Source organism: Emys orbicularis, chromosome 7 (genome assembly GCF_028017835.1).
Source record: "Emys orbicularis isolate rEmyOrb1 chromosome 7, rEmyOrb1.hap1, whole genome shotgun sequence".
Classification (NCBI taxonomy): domain Eukaryota; kingdom Metazoa; phylum Chordata; order Testudines; family Emydidae; genus Emys; species Emys orbicularis.
Window position 1 is genome coordinate 99,111,149 of NC_088689.1, and position 15,416 is coordinate 99,126,564.

At 59.1% G+C, this 15,416-nt stretch overlaps 2 protein-coding genes across 2 annotated transcripts in view; one reads left to right on the forward strand and one right to left on the reverse strand.

The window, feature by feature from the left end:
• Nucleotides 1-2,044: 2,044 nt before the first annotated feature.
• LOC135881574 (inositol-trisphosphate 3-kinase B-like) lies at nt 2,045-10,012 on the forward strand. The gene is made up of 7 exons (XM_065408235.1): nt 2,045-2,485; nt 5,801-5,885; nt 6,460-6,673; nt 6,952-7,156; nt 7,583-7,684; nt 8,031-8,102; nt 8,477-10,012. The coding sequence occupies exons 1-7, from the start codon at nt 2,045-2,047 to the stop codon at nt 8,714-8,716; spliced, it is 1,359 nt and encodes a 452-aa protein (XP_065264307.1). The 3' UTR covers nt 8,717-10,012.
• Nucleotides 10,013-13,320: 3,308 nt separating this feature from the next.
• Nucleotides 13,321-15,416, reverse strand: part of ATG2A (autophagy related 2A) — a 38,506-nt gene continuing 36,410 nt past the window's right edge. The window contains exons 40-42 of the mRNA XM_065408620.1: nt 14,852-15,006; nt 14,143-14,295; nt 13,321-13,926 (exon numbers count right to left, since the gene is read on the reverse strand). Of these exons, the coding sequence (XP_065264692.1) occupies nt 13,690-13,926; nt 14,143-14,295; nt 14,852-15,006 (545 nt within the window). The 3' untranslated portion in view covers nt 13,321-13,689. The remainder of the gene's footprint in view (nt 13,927-14,142; nt 14,296-14,851; nt 15,007-15,416) is intronic.

Consider the following 15,416-nt stretch of genomic DNA (forward strand, 5'->3'; position numbering starts at 1 on the left):
GTAGAGCTCCATAGATCGCAGCAGATCCCAACACTTACGAGCAGGTCTCCATAGATCCAGCAGATCAAAATGGGTCACATCAGATCAGATCATAATAGTTCCCATAAGGGTGTAAGATATGACTAGATCATCCAGTCTGCCCTACTGTGTATCAGAGGCCATTAAACTTCTGTCAAGCTCAATGACTGAGTTAGACTGAAGCATTTCAGTCCTCACAAGACCAAACTGTTGAGCCCCAGGCAGAGAACAGGACAGAGCCAGGAGTCATCGGTGTCTAAGGCCCCTGTGGTGGCAGGGAATTGGTGAGGTGAGATATAGCCGGATAATCCCAGCAGACACCCCAAAGACACCCCTGCCAATCTGACCTCTGGGGAAATTCCTTCCCAACCCCAAATCTGGCGATCAGTTACACCCTGAGCATGGGAGCAAGACCTGCCAGCCAAGCAGCTAAGAGGAGTCTCTGGACCATCTCAGACTAACTGTCCACCCCATACAGTGTCCCCTCTCCATCTGTGGCTGATCTCTGATGCTCCAGAGGAAGGCGACTCCCTCTGCCCCTGCCCTGAATCCCTCTGTTCGGTTGTGAATTGTGGGGGGGAAATTCCTTCCTGACCCCAGCAGGTAACCCGGCTGAAGCCCTTAAAATGAGATTGCAACACATCTCATCAGATCTCACTAGATCATAGAAGACCACAATGAGATTACAGCAGATCAAAACAGATCCCGCAGATCTCAGTAAACCCCAGAGCAGAGCACAACCCATCTCAGCTGATCTGTGGGGACATTTCAGCAGGTCACAGTATATGACAGTAATTCTCAATGGATACCAGCAAATCACAATACATAACAACACATCTCAACAGGTGTCAGTGAACTCACAGCACATTTAAGTAGATCACAATCTCATTGGTTCTCAGCAGTTCACAAAGTCCACACCGCATAGTAGTGCTTCACAGCAGATCTGAATGGATCACAGGAAAGCTCAGTGGCTCTCAGCCAATCAAAATTGTTTCCCACAGGTCCTAACAGAACAAAAGAGTAGATGACAATCAATCCCTATAGAGCTGACCAGACCACAGCAGATCACAGTACAGCCTGAGAGACCAGGCTAGATCCTGAAGTAGATCACACACTGGCTGAACATTGACTGACATAGATCACAATTGATCATGACAAATCATACTAGATGTACTAGATTACGGATCACAATTGTAGTGGATCACAAGCAATCACACTAGATCATAGTGAATCAAAAGCGACCACCTGAAATTAGGAGTCAGGACTCCTGGGTTCTTTCCCCAGCTCTGGGAGGAGAGTGGAGTCTAGTGGGTTAAAGTGGAGAGGAGGCTGGGAGCAGGACTCCTGAGTTCTGGATCATGGAGACAGACCCCCTCACGCTGCTCTGTGCCTCAGTTTCTCTCCTGGCCAAATGGGGAAACACAGCTTGATCTGTAACGCAGCACCTCCTGGAGAAGGGGGATCCTGGCATCCCCAAGATTAGAGTGACCAAATAGCAAATGTGAAAAAAAGGGATGGGGGTAATAGGGCCCTGGGGGGGGGGGGAGGGTAATAGACAAAAGCCCCTAATATTGGGACGGTTCTGATAATATCAGGACGTCTGTTCACCCTACCCAAGATGGGCTGGGCCTCTGGGGGTGCAGAGCTGGTTAGGAAAATTCCCTCACAGCTCTTTTCTGTTCCCTCTCTTCCCCTTTCAGGCTCGTTGTGAAATCACTTTTCTCTGGGCCCTGGGGCGCATGCCAGGCAGAGATCACAGGCCTGGAGCTGGGCTGGCTGGGGGAGAGTTGGGGGAAGGTGCTCCTAAGGGCTGCCACCAAGCATCCCCCCCCCAGCATATCAGATTAACCCTTCCGTCTCTGTGCTATTTTCTCCGCAGGGCAGACCCCACCCTTTTCCAGCGATGCAGCGCCCCAACCCGCTCTCTGTCGGGCTCCCCAGGGCAAGGAGATGCCACCCGCAGTCAGTCTGAGCTGAACCCTGAATCGGAGTGCCCTGGGGAGACAATCTAGGAACGGGATCAGCCATGGAGGGGCTTAATGGCCTCAAGGCCTGTCCAAAAGGCATCTCCCAGGCCCTGGCTCAGGGAGGGCAGGGCTGCCCTGCTCCCTGTGTGGCAAAGGAGGGTGCCCCGGGGGATCCCGAGTGGAGAGGGGAGCTGGTCCAGGGCCCAGGGCTCCCCATGGATGTGGGGGGAAAGGGGCTGGCCCTGGATGGGGCAAAGGCATCTCCTGAGGATAGCTCTCCAAAAGGCGTCCAGGCCCCATCTCTTCATGGGGCCAAGGGGAATGAAGGTCCCCCAGAAGCTCCCAAGCTCCAGCACCTTGCCATGAGGGGGCTTAGCGGTGGCCACGACCGCTCTGTCTCCAGCTCCTCCACCTGCTCCTCCTTCGAGTCCTCGCAGGAGTCCGACGAGGTCTTCAGTGAAGAAGAGGGGAAGCCTGTGCGGAGGAAGATGCTGAGGAAGGTGAGACAAAGGGTGGGGAGGTGGAGCTAAATGCTGCCTTTGGTGTGTGATGGTCTGACCAGGGAACAGGGCTGGTATAGTACGGGGCTACAGATTGGGATTGAGGGGCACCGGCAGAGCTGGTGGGGGAGCCCAGGGTTGGGATAGCAGGGGGCTGCAGGTCGGGATTGAGGGGTACCAGCTTTTGTAGCACCCTTAGGTGACTCTCAGCCTCCCTCCCCCCAACACCTCAGGCCTGGCTGGAGCTGGAGAGGCGGGTGGGAAGAGCGGCCCCTTTCCGTTCCCCCCGCATCTCTGCTGCCTCCCACGCCTTCCTGCCCACGGCCATGAGGTTGGCCCTGCTGCAGGCGTGGGCGGGAGGAGGCCCCTGGGCGCATTAGCTTCACTCTGCCTGTGCAGTGACACTCCCCTACACACACAGCCATTCCCATGGGGATAGGTCTGTGCAGGTTACTGCAGAGATGTTGTGTGGTGCTGTGTTGTGCATGCTGCACAGAGGAGTTATTGCAGAGGCTGTGTTGGGTAGGGGTTGTGTGGTGTTGTGATTGCGCTGCAGAGGGGTTATATTGTGATGGGATTGTGTTGTGCATGCTGCACAGAGGGGCTGTGTTGGATAGGGGTTGTGCTGTGCATGCAGGTTGTGTTGTGTTGCAGGAGAGGGGCGTGGTGCAGGCCTTCATTGTGTTATGCAGGGGTTGCCTGTCTCTCCCTGCTCAGTCTCTCAGTATCTGCAGGAGGATTCCCCTCTGGGCTCTGACATCACTTCCCTTCCCCGTATGTGGTTTCCTCAGCCCTGGCTGAGCAAATGCCCCCCCCTCCCGTGAGTCAAGAGAGCAGGAAACTGTTGGGGGGAGGGCTGGCTGGCTCAGCAGCTGGAAATAGGGCATCCCCCTGGTAGCTGGATCAGTGCCTGGGTCCTGCCTCCTGGTGCCATGGAGGCGGAGGCCAAGCAGTGATTAATGGGGGGGGGGGGAGTGCTGGCTGCCCTTAAAGGCCCCCGGGGTCCCCTGTAGCCAGCACCAGGGCCAAGGGCTTTGTTCCCTGCCCATCCCCCTGGACTCATGCCAGTCCCTGTCTTTGAGCACTGGTGCCAGCTGCCTGCTGGGGGGAGGGGCAGGGAACCTCCTTCCTCAGCCCTCTACTCCCTTCCCATCCTGAGCAGGCACTTGGAAAGTCAATACCCCCCTTGCATCTGCTACCACACCCCCCCATTGCCCTGGCCTGGGGGGGTGGGGAATGGGGAAGAGCAGGGGTCTCTAGGCTCCATCCTCCCCCCCCCGGCACGGGGGTAGGGGAGGGATATGAGGGTGCATCCTGGCTCCAGCCTTTCTCTTAGCATGTCAGGGAAGGAAGTGGGGGGTGGGTGTAGAGGGGAATCCACATCCCCTCCCTACACCTCTCCCCCACCAGCACCCAGCTCAGCCCCACCCACACTGGACACTCAGATTTGGACAGATGAATTCCCCAGGGATCTGCTGGGGGAGGACAGGATTGGAAAGTTCTTCCCCCCCCCCCACTGGGATTCCCTGTGCTCCCCATGTCTCATGCCTCCCACCTCCCCTGCCCCCAGGAACCTTCCCTGCTCCCCGCCTGGCCTGTGCTCCCCAGGACACCTGCCTCCTCTGCTTCCAGAATCTACCCCCCCCCCCTTCCCAGCTTTCCCCACCCACTGAAGGGTTAATATGACTCCTGACAGAACCAGGGGCTGGCTGGAGCCGACTGTTGTGGAAAAAGTGAGCTCTTTTGGGTGGGTGCCAGGCCTTGGGTTTCCTCTGCAGCCTGCAAACCGGTTGGGAGCGGGTGCTGCTTGGAGCAGGGCCAGCGCCCTGCCTGGAGGGCACAGGGCACCCACATGATTGCATAAGTGTGCCTAGTGCAAGCTCTCCCCACAGGGCACTGCAGCCAAGCTTCAAGGCTGGGATCAGTGCATGGCACTTGCAAAGTGTGTGTGTGAGCAGCAATGCATTGCGCCTGGTTCTGTGCCTCTGCAAAGAGTGTGTGTGTGTGTGTATCAATGCATTGCCCCTGGCTCTGGCTCTCTGCAAAGCATGTATTCATATGCAGCATTGCTCCATACCTAGCTCAGGGGCTTTCTAAGGGTTCGTTTGCATCCAGTGTGCATGTTTGCATCACTGCAGGGGGCCTTGGCTCCAGGGCTCTGTAGTGTGTGCACAGCATGCCAGTGTGAGCAACAGGGCATGATGCCCAGCTCAGCCCTCCTGCAGTTTGTGTGTGTAGCAGTGCATCACACCAGGCTGTGCAATGCATGAACACACCAGACCCACTCGGCCTGCAGTGTGTGTAGTTGCGTGCATGCGTGCGAGGCAGCTGGGAGCTCCCTTCCGGTGGGCCTAGGGCCGCCAAGGTTGCTGAGCTGAGATTGGAGTCGCTCAAGCATGTTTGTGAACACACACACACATCCAGGAAACAGCCCCTCCACCTCCTTGGGAGAGCTGCACCTTCCCCTTTGAAACCCAACCAGCCCTTCACCCCCTAGCACTATGGGAGACTGCCCAGCCCTCTATGGGAGATGGGAGCACACCTGCTCCCCCAAGCGTGCACCATCCCTCATGCAAGCACCAGCCCCTCCCTGACCCCCAGGCGCATTTTAGTAAGGCAGCTGCAGCCGGCTCCGGTGGCAGGAAGGACGGTTGAGCCCCAGCACCAGAGTGACTCAGCGCCAGGCAGCTCACACAACAATGAGGCTGAGGCAGGGACTGCCTCGCTTGGGGACACCGCAAGCTGGAGATGCAGACGCCTCTCGGATGGCGCACAAGGGCTGTTTATACAAGGCTCCCTCGCCCACTGCCGAGATGCAGCCACCTCTGAGGTGGGGTGCGGGGACTTAGGGCTGATCTACACTGGCACTTAACAGCGCTGCAACTTTCTCGCTCAGGGGTGTGAAAAAACACCCCCCTGAGCGCAGCAAGTTTCAGCGCTGTAAAGCGCCAGTGTAGACAGTGCACCAGTGGTGGGAGCTACGCCCCTTGTGGAGGTGGTTTTCTTAGAGTGCTGGGAGACAGCTCTCCCAGCGCTGCGCCGCAACCACACAAGCCACATTAAAGCACTGCTGCTGTAGATTAGCCCTTATACAGTGATCCTTCCCATCTCTGGGGTGGGGCACAGGGGCTGTTTAAATAGGGATCTTTCACCAGTGCTGAGATGTAGCTACCTCTGGGGTGTGGCTCAGGGGCTGTTTATGTGTTAGGAGGCTTAGGCCAGTGCTAGGATGAGAGTTTCACTTTCAGAGGGGGAGGGAAATAAACTGGGGGGACAATCCCTTGCCAGGCTGACAGTTGCCTTCTTTCCTTTTAGACCAAGTCATGGAAGACATTTTTCACCATGGTGCACTGGTCCCTGCGGCGTCACAGCTCCTGGGTGCAGCTGGCAGGGCATGAAGGTGAGAAGGGGTTTCAGGGGGCACTCCAGGCCAGCTCCCTACTGCAGAATGAGAATTGCTGGGTTCTTAGCCCATTTTATGGTGGCTTGGATGTCCAGGTGCCTGGGGACAGTGGTGGCCTGGGGAACTCCTTGCCACTGTCTCTCAGTGGGTATGTCCAGACTACCCGCCGAATCGGCGGGTAGTAATCGATCTATCAGGGATCGATATATCGCGTCTCGTCTAGACACGATATATCGATCCCCGAACACGCTCCCGTCGACTCCGGAACTCCACCAGGGCGAGCGGTAGTAGCGGAGTCGACGGGGGAGCCACGGCCGTCGATCCCGCGCCATGAGGACCCGAGGTAAGTCGAAATAAGATACATCGACTTCAGCTACGCTATTCCCGTAGCTGAAGTTGCGTATCTTACATCGACCCCCCCCCCCCCCAAGTAGACCAGCCCAGTGTGGCAGCATGATTGGCCAGGGGAATTCCCTGCCACCAGGTATTGCCCCACACCCATTTGCTCCCAACTAGCCCCAGGCTGCCAGGGTTCCTGCCTGGCCCTCATTACCCCCACCCCTTTCCTTAGGTAACTTCAAGCCTAGTGAGGGGGGCCAGATCCTGAAGAAGTTCAGCACCGTGGAGAACACCTGCCTGGAGGCGCTGATGGGTGACGCACTGCGGCCCTACGTGCCTGCCTACCACGGTGTGGTGGTGAAGGACGGCGAGCACTACATCCAGATGGACGATCTGCTGCGTGGCCTCGACGCACCCAGCATCATGGACTGCAAGATGGGGGTGAGGTCAGTGCAGTGGGTGGGGGGGGCATATGCCTGTGGAACCCCCTGCCACTGGAGAGTGGAACCGATGCCCCCTAGAGGAGAAAGGGCCTCTGTGCCATTCCCCACCCGAGCCAGCTGGAACGCCACTCTGGAGCCACATTGGAGGCGGTTCCCCCTAGAGGCAAAAGGCCCCATGTCCCTTTCCTGTCCCCCTGCCGTGGGACCAAAGTGAAGCTGGCACCCCCTAGAAGCAAAAGGCCCCCACATCCCATTCCCCACTCCTCTGCCTTTGCCCATAGGACATACCTGGAGGAAGAGCTAACCAAGGCCCTGCTGAAGCCGACCCCCCGCAAGGATATGTACCAGAAGATGGTGAAGGTGGATCCAAGCGCTGCTACGGCCGAGGAGCACAGCCAGAGGGCGGTCACCAAGCCCCGCTACATGCAATGGCGCGAGCACATCAGCTCCACTGCCTCCCTGGGCTTCCGCATTGAGGGCGTGACAGTGAGTGAGAGGGAAATAGGGGCTCCCAGCCCTACAGGGTCTGCTCCAGGCTGCAGCTCCCTGTATAAACAGCCCCCATGTCCCACCCCAGAGGCAGCTGCATCTCAGCGCCAGGCAAGGGATCCCTGTATAAACAGCCCCCGTGCCCCACCCCAGAGGAAGCTGCATCTCAGCACTGGGCAAGAGATCCATGCATCAATAGCCCCTGTGCCCCACCTCAGAGGTGGCTGCATCTCAGCACCAGGTGAGGGGGCCCTGCATAAACAGCCCCTGCGTCCCACCCTAGAGGTGGCTGCATCTCCGCACTAGGCGAGGGGGCCCTGTATCAACTCCCAAGGCAGCTGCATATTCTCACTGGATGGCTGCTGTACGGGGAAGTCTCCCCTGGGCTGCCTGTCTGCCTGAACCCTGCCGTGTGTCTCACAGATAGAGGGGGGAGCTGTGCAGAAGGATTTCAAACAGACCCGGACCCAGGAGCAGATTATCGACACCTTCCTGATTTTCACCAAGAGACAGGGGAACATCTTGGTAAGGGATGGGCACCAGGTCCCATGGGGTCACTGCCTGGGCCCCTGCCACCCACTGCATGGCACTGAGGGAGCGGGGAGGCCAGGGAGGGGCAGTGGGTGATACAAGGCTGGTTGGTGGTATTTGGAGAGCAATAGGGGAATTTCAGCTGAGTCTTGGGGCTAGCTCACAGAGGGCTGGGGCTAAAGCATGGGGCAGTGTGGTCATGCTATGCTGGACTTGCCCTCAGGTGGGGAGAGGCAGCTTGGTTGTCTGCCCTGCTCCATGCCCCTCTGCCCCACAGAGCAGAGACACCCCCCCTCTCTTGGGTACCCTCTGACCGCTTCCCCCCACCTTTACCTTGCAGAGAGCCTACCAGAGCCGCCTGGAGAGCATGCAGAGCGCACTGCTCGAATCAGCCTTCTTCCGCACCCATGAGGTGAGTCTAGGGGAACCCAGGCATTCAGGACTTCCCCCTCCCCCAGCACAGTCTGAGAGGGCCCACAGCACCAGGTGCAGGGCGAAGGAAGAGGTTCGGCAAAGAGAGGGAGGAGGGAAAAGCAGCCCCCTCAGAGCAGAGGGGTGTGAGGCCAAACCCACCCCCCTAATAATGTGACAACCCCCCCGAGCTATGAGCCTGCACCTCCAAGAGGGGAAAAGGATCCCCCACGTCAGCCAGCGTCCTGGGCCTGGGGCTGGATTGAAGCTGACGCTCCCTAGAGGGGAAAATGCCGTTTCCCATTACCCACCTCCCTGGGGCTGCAGCAAAGCTGGCGTCCCCTAGCTACAAATGCCCCCGATCTCTCCCCACAGGTCATTGGGAGCTCGCTGCTCTTCGTCCACGACCGCCAGGGCCGGGCCAACGTGTGGATGATCGACTTTGGCAAGACACTGCCGGCGCCGCCCCAGCTGGCCCTGCGCCATGATGTGCCATGGACCCGCGGCAGCCACGAGGACGGCTACCTGATCGGCCTGCACCACCTCACCCACACCCTGCAGGCTGCACAGCATAGGCTGGGGCCAGAGGAGATGCCAGCCCCCAGCACGCCCTGAGGACTGGGCAGCCACCTCCTCCGTGGAAGCCCCAGAGCTGCTCTCACCCTGAGCCTTACGTTGTGGGACCCTGTGAGACCTCATCTGGACATGACTCACCCGCCTCCTCTCTAGGGTTGTTGTGGGGGAGCTGTGTGGGGCTCTCTAGGACCCCAGTGCATCTCCGTTGGCATTGATGGAGCCTCACCCGGTGGGGCAGGGCTCAGTGGGTCTTTCCTCCATAGGACACCCCGGGAGACACCACCACACTCAGGATGCAGTATATCCATCAGCCCAGCCTCTGGAATCTGGGACCCGGCTCTCAGGCAGAAGGGTTCCACAGCCCGGACTCATGCTGCTAACTCCTAACGGTCAGCACCAGGAGGGGATGGGCGGTGGGGTCAGGGCCCAGATTGGCCCTGCTTCTACCAGTAGCCACAGCCCGGGGTCCCCTTTAGTAGCAATTGCCAACAAGCACCAGGCAGTGTTGGCCGTGGATCTGGTTACCCAAATTGGGGGAGGGGGAGGGAGTCTAAAACCTCCTTGGGCACCTGGAATGGGAAGGAGATTCTCCGCTGTGAAGTCGCTGCCCCAGGCAGCCCTGAGGCTATGCCGCCCTGAGCAGCCTTTACTAGCCCCCTGTGCTGAAACTTGAACTGGATACAAAAAAACATGTTATGCAGTGTGCAGATAAACCGCTCCCGTGCCCCACCCCACCCCAGAGGTGGCTACCTCTCAGCCCCAGACAAGGGGTCCCTGTACAAACAGTCTGCGTGCCCCACCACAGGTGGCTGCTCCTCATGCTGGGAGGGGGAGAGGGGAGGTGGACAAACAAAAAGGGGTGGAGGTGGAATTTGACCAAGAAAAACTGGAACAATTAAAGCCCCAGCCAGTTAGCTGGGAGGATCCGGTGCTGCTCCAGTTTCAGGGGATCAGAAATTAGGGCAGGGTTTAAATTTAAGCCCCAGCAAGTTCTGTGATTCTAGAATGGGGGGAGGGATGCTAGTTTTCCCCATGTTGCTTCTTCAGCCACAACAGGAGGGGTCACCCCCCATGGAGGGAAATTAATGAGGTGTCAGTCCAGCCAAGCAGGTGCCGATCACCTTACCCAAGGGGCTAGACTTGGCGCACCCACAGAAAGTGCCAGGAGCCCTTGGGAGCAGGACTGGCACATCCCCACACCCGAGGTGCTGTGATGCAGGATCATGACGACCAGGGAGGAGATGGTGGCACGGGGGGGAGGTGGCCCCATCTGTGGAGGTTACATCCCTCAAGCCCAGCTCGCTGCATCATCCCCTTAATAAAACCTTAGTGTATCTTAACCCAGCAGCAGCCTTTCAGCCCCTGCTTTCCCCTCCCTGCATAGAGGCGCCTGAGGCCCCTGGCTGAGGGGGAATGGTGGGGGGACATTTAATGAACAGGTGGTAAATCTGAGCCCAGTTGTTCTGGGGGGGGGGGTGCACTTGTGCAAGGAGAAGGGGTAGGGTCCAGGGGTTAGCACACAAGGGGGGTGGGAGTCAGGACTCCTGGGTTCTAACCTTGGCAACAGCTGTGAGCAGAGTGGGGGATACACAGTCACTTTCCCTATCCTCTCGTTTGCACAGGCATGCTTGTGCGCACACACACAGTCACACCACAAATTGCACTTCAACAGACTCAACTCCACTTGCTCTCCCTTGTCAGCCACCCAGCTCCCCACCGCAGCCGCATATCTCAATCTTATCTCAGCCCCATGTGCTGTCCCTCAGCCACACCTAGCAAGTGTCTATCATCCCTCACCCCCCAGGACACACAGCTCCGTGTCTCTCACACCCACAGAGATTGAAGGGGTGCACAGGTCTGCATGCACTAGCCCATCACATGCAAGGGGTGGGTGCTGGGGGGCCCCTAGCACAGTGCAGCAGGAGGGTCATTGTGGGAAGATGGGGCTTGGGCCCCTTTGTGGAGCAGTGTGTGAGGATTCCCCCGAAGTGCTGCTCTGTGTGTGCATGTGGGGTTCCCCGCAGGCATGTTGTGTGGTCAGGGCTGGCTAACATTCCAGAGGGTTCCCCACCCCGTCACCATGGATACCAAGGCACAAACAAACCCAGACCCAGGGCTGTGCCAGCAGCTGCCCAAGGGCAGCCAGGAAGGTGGGGGAAGCAGCCAAGGGCTCCCTCCCTGCAGGTGCTGGGGAGCCAGGACTCCTGTGTTCTATGCCTGCCAGGGGTCTAGTGGATAGAGCAGCAGAGCCAGGATTCCTGGCTTCTAGCCCCACCTCTGCTTCCTTAACCAAGAGCCATCCTCGCCCCCAGGCTGGAGGGGGCCCCTGCTCTCAGCACTGGCTGTTCTCATGCCTGCCCCGTTGGAGAGACCGCCCCAGAGCCGGCCCCCCCACCTTTAGAGCTGCATGGGGGAGGGTGGCAATCACAGGCTGTGTTGCCATGGAGACTGTTGGTGCCAAGGTTACAGGTTAGGGAGAGAAAAAAGCCCAGGGAAACGAGCTCATTCCTGAGCTGTGCACACAGGCGCCTGCAGCCATCAACCCGCCCCTGCATGGCTGGCGCAGGCCAGGGAGACACAGCTCCCCCCGGGCATAGTGTGGGCACGCTCCACCTGCCGTGCCCCCCCCCCACCGTATCTACCCAAACCATCTAAGCTCCCAGCGCTAAAAACTTCTTGCCCCCTTCAGGCTCAAGCCTGCTTTTCCCAGCCCAGGGCCATTTTCCTCAGGCTGCCTCCCGGCTTAAAGGTCCCTGCCTGGAGAAGGGAGTCGCTTCCACTAGACAAAGACCACAGAGAAAGGAGCACAAGGATTTCTGGAACCAGAAAGGACCCTGCTGGGCATCTTGTCTGAGCTCCTGGCTAACACCAACCAGAGACCCTATCCACCCTCCCCCCACTCCCTGGAGTATCTGGGCCCCTCGCCATCTTTCCAGGATTTATCCTCAGCCCTCTGCCAGTGCTGGTGAGCACTATAGGCGCAGAGACCAGCAGGTACTTCCCAAGCTCCTATGCCAGAGCAGGGGTTCACCCCCAGGGTGCCCGCCTCCCAGCCCCAGGTATGTTATTGACCATGATGCAGTTACCCCTTCACAGTCTCTTCCCTAAACTGACCATGACCCAGGGCTGACCCCTCCCACCCTTGATTAATTGAACAGGACACTCAGTACTTCCACACCCGTGGCATGGGAATGCGTGTTACACACCACGAAACCCAGCAACCAGGAGAGGGGAATCACCCTTAACCAAGGGCAGGTTAGAGGCTATGACACAGCTGCAGTTTCTTACCACCACTGTAGGGAGCAGGAGTGGGGCCTGGGAGCTGAAGCACCCACACAGGGCAGACCCGGATTTCTAAAGTGGGGGTGTTGGTTTCTCCACTCCTGGGTGCTGAACTGGGGCCTTGGCTTGCAAGATTCTTGCTGCTGACAGCAGTCGAGCCAGGAAAGATGGTAGAGGGTGCATCCTTACCTGCTCCCACCATGTCCAACTCCCCCAGCACCAACCCAGGGTAGCAGCCACCTCCACCGTGCCAGTCTGCCACCTGCTGAGAGTGGGGGGGTATCCAGCCCCAAGGCCACCATCCAGCCAAGGCCCACAGCACAGAACACTGCTGCTCCCCCTGGCGGCTGAAGCTCAGTATTACACAGACAGGGGGAAGAGGGTTCTAGTGTTGGACTGTTCAGCTGGGTGAAAGGGAAGGTGCAGGGCCCCCCGATCTCCCTCAGTCACCTTCATGCACTGACAAAACTATGGGGCACCCCCCTTCCGTTTGGCCCTAGCTTCCCCAGGAAGCTGACTCTGTCCCAAAGCATAGGCCCTGCCCCTCAATGCAGAGCTCCCCAATGCCTGAGGCAAAGGCAAGATGGGACCCAGTTCAGCCTGGGCAAGGTGCAAATGTGGCCTTTAGGGGATAATAGACTATTACCACTGCCAGCTGACAGAGAAGCTCCTTTAACTCAATTGGTACAAGCCTGGTCTAGGAGGCGGGGGTGCCAGATTTGTTTCCTGCTTGCACCCCCTTAGGGATAAAATAAGCCAGGCACCGGTTTCCACTGGCTGGCAGGTCTGTAGGGACCTTTCTGCAGCGCTCCAGGGAGGGATACAAATGGGAGAGGGGGCAGGGAAGCGGTGCCAGGACAGTTTGAGGCCCAGAACACCTGCCTTGCAGTGACAGACTAAAGCAGCTCAGGCTATTCGGTATCAGCACGAGAGGGCGAAGGGGGTGACTCTTTCAAAGCAGCTCAGTGGCACCAGCCAGTACCACGTGCCAGCGGCTGCACAGCCAGCTCCACAACACAACAAAGCGACAACTGGGATGGCACAGGTAGGAGCAAGCAGGGCATTACTAAAGTGGGGGGGGGGAGAGAACATAGGTCATCATGTGGGCACTGCCAGCAGCAGGACTGGCATCTGGGCCCCCCACCCCTGAACAGGGCCACCATCCCCCACCCGAGGCCAGGTGAGGCGGATGGTTTCAGGCAAGGATCTTGTTACCCCCCCAATTCCAGTGGCTGGGGACAAAGGCAAGAGGGGGACCAAGGTCCTTATTCCCTGTGATCTGACGTCCAGCCCCACGCAAAGGCTGCCCGGCCCTTGGTGAGGGACATGGGGCTGGAAAAAGCTGGATCAAGGGACCAAGTGAAAACCACTCACTTCCTTTAATACTCAGTCTCCTCATTTGGTTTTGGGGGAAGGGGGCTGCAGGGATCATGCAGGGGAGGACTCAAGGGGCTGATCAGTATAAAAGCAAGTCCCAAGCGACCACGAGGGGGGGGTTAAATTAGGCCCCCCCCCCCTTGTCTCAAGTTGACAACATGCCCCCTTCGCACTATGGCTCCTTGGTTTGAATTGCAGTCCCTGCCGCACTGTGTCCTTGGCACGGCCTGGTCGGAGGGGCCAGCGGCTCCTGGAAGGGGGTGGGATTTGGCACCCCCCCAGAAGAGGAGGAGGGGATGGCCGGCCGTCGCAACGTCTGGGGGGCTGGGCTCTGTGGCACAGTCTGTACCCCGTCAGTCCTGGCTCTCCTCCAGCCGCCACTTGAGAGACTCCTCCTTGCGGGCGTCTGGCTTGATCTGGTTGCGCATCCCCCCCAGCAGGTTCGAGGTGGCCTCCGAGGCCACGATAAGGGGCTTGACCACGGTGGGAGGGATCTGGCGCAGGACTCCGCCCACCGCCCCTGTGATGCCCTTCTGCTCATGGCCCCGGGCAGCCACGTCGCAGATGGTCTGGGCTGTGTCAATCACGCCCTGCAAGGGAGCAAAGGGGAGCGGTTAGTCGGGGGTCAGGGTTAGTCTGTGGAAGTACCTGACGCCGGCTCTAACTGGAATCCGAACGATAATACTCCCACCCCAATGCTTCTGGGCCCATCACCCGGCAGGGTTAGGAGGGAATCTCCAGCGGCAGGAGTAGCCTTGGCCCCCTGCATGGAAGGGGACGGGCCTTAGCGCAGGGAGGGACCATACCTCTCGGAAGGTATCATAGGCCTTGGCCACGCCCTCACGGAGGTCAGCTGGCTGCTGGCCCCGGCGCAGTTTCCGGGCGTGCTTCTTATGCAGCAGGGTCCGTGTCACAGGGGAGGTTGGAGACAGGATGTCATAGACTGTCTCAGCTGTGGCCTGGGGGGGGGGGGGGGGGAAGGGGTAGGTACATTAAGAGATAAAAAGAGACCCCAACAGCACACCCCATTGAGACCCTCTCACATCCCAGCTTCCTCCCCCACACCCTATACACACAGACCCCTTCCCCCCAGAGATACCCATAGTCCCCACTCCACCACACACGCACTCTCCAAGTCGCCCCCCCCCCCACTGATCTGGCCTATGAGCCAGAACTGACTCAGGGCAAGAAGAAAGCATCCTGGAAGGGGAGTAGGGGCTAGCTGGTTAGAGGAGAGTGGGAGACTGGGAACCAGGACTCCTGGGTTCTGTTCCCAGCTTTACCACTAACTTTGGGCAAGTGCCTTCCCCTCTCAGTTTCCCTCATGACAAGGGGATGGGGGGCTTAGTACCTGAAAAGCCCTTTCCGATGCTATTGCAGACCCCTGCTCCTTTCCCCACCCCCGCCTTCCACGCTGGCTGGATAGGGCCATGCTGCAGCCCCGCCCCAAAGTGCCAGGGTGGGGAGTGGCCTGTCCCAGGCTGTGGATGGATGGATGGGAGGGAGGGTTCTTACCTGTATGGCCTGCACCAGGCGGTTGCTGAGCTCCAGGGCGGCCGAGGCTGTGGAGGTCCCGAAGGAGGCAGCCCCGCGTTGCAGCCCCCGGATGATGCGCCCGTCCTTGCGGTACTGCTCGATGGGTAGCCAGAACAGGTCACGCAGTCCGTGGACTGGGGGAGGAAAAGAGAGGCCAGCTTAGCCGGAAGTGGGGGAACCCCAAGGGCAGAGATCACAGGAGAACAGCCCCTCCAGGGCACAGCACCCTTTCAACCCTCCCCCTCTAGACACCATCGCGTCCCTCCCACCTCCATCACCCCCACCACACTGCCCCCCCCCCCATGCCCATCACCCACTCCACACTCGCTCCAGGCCTCCATCTCCCTTACCTCCCACCTCTCGCTCCAGGCCTCCATCTCCCTTACCTCCCAGCTCTCCACGATCACCCCAGCCCTCCCCGCCCCCCCATCTCCCTTCCTCCTGCCCCATGCCTTCCACCCCTGATCTAGAGCAAGGTGGTTCTCCCCGCACAGGGGCTTGGCACAAAGCTGGGGGGGCCCTGTGCAAGGAGGGGGTAGGGGGG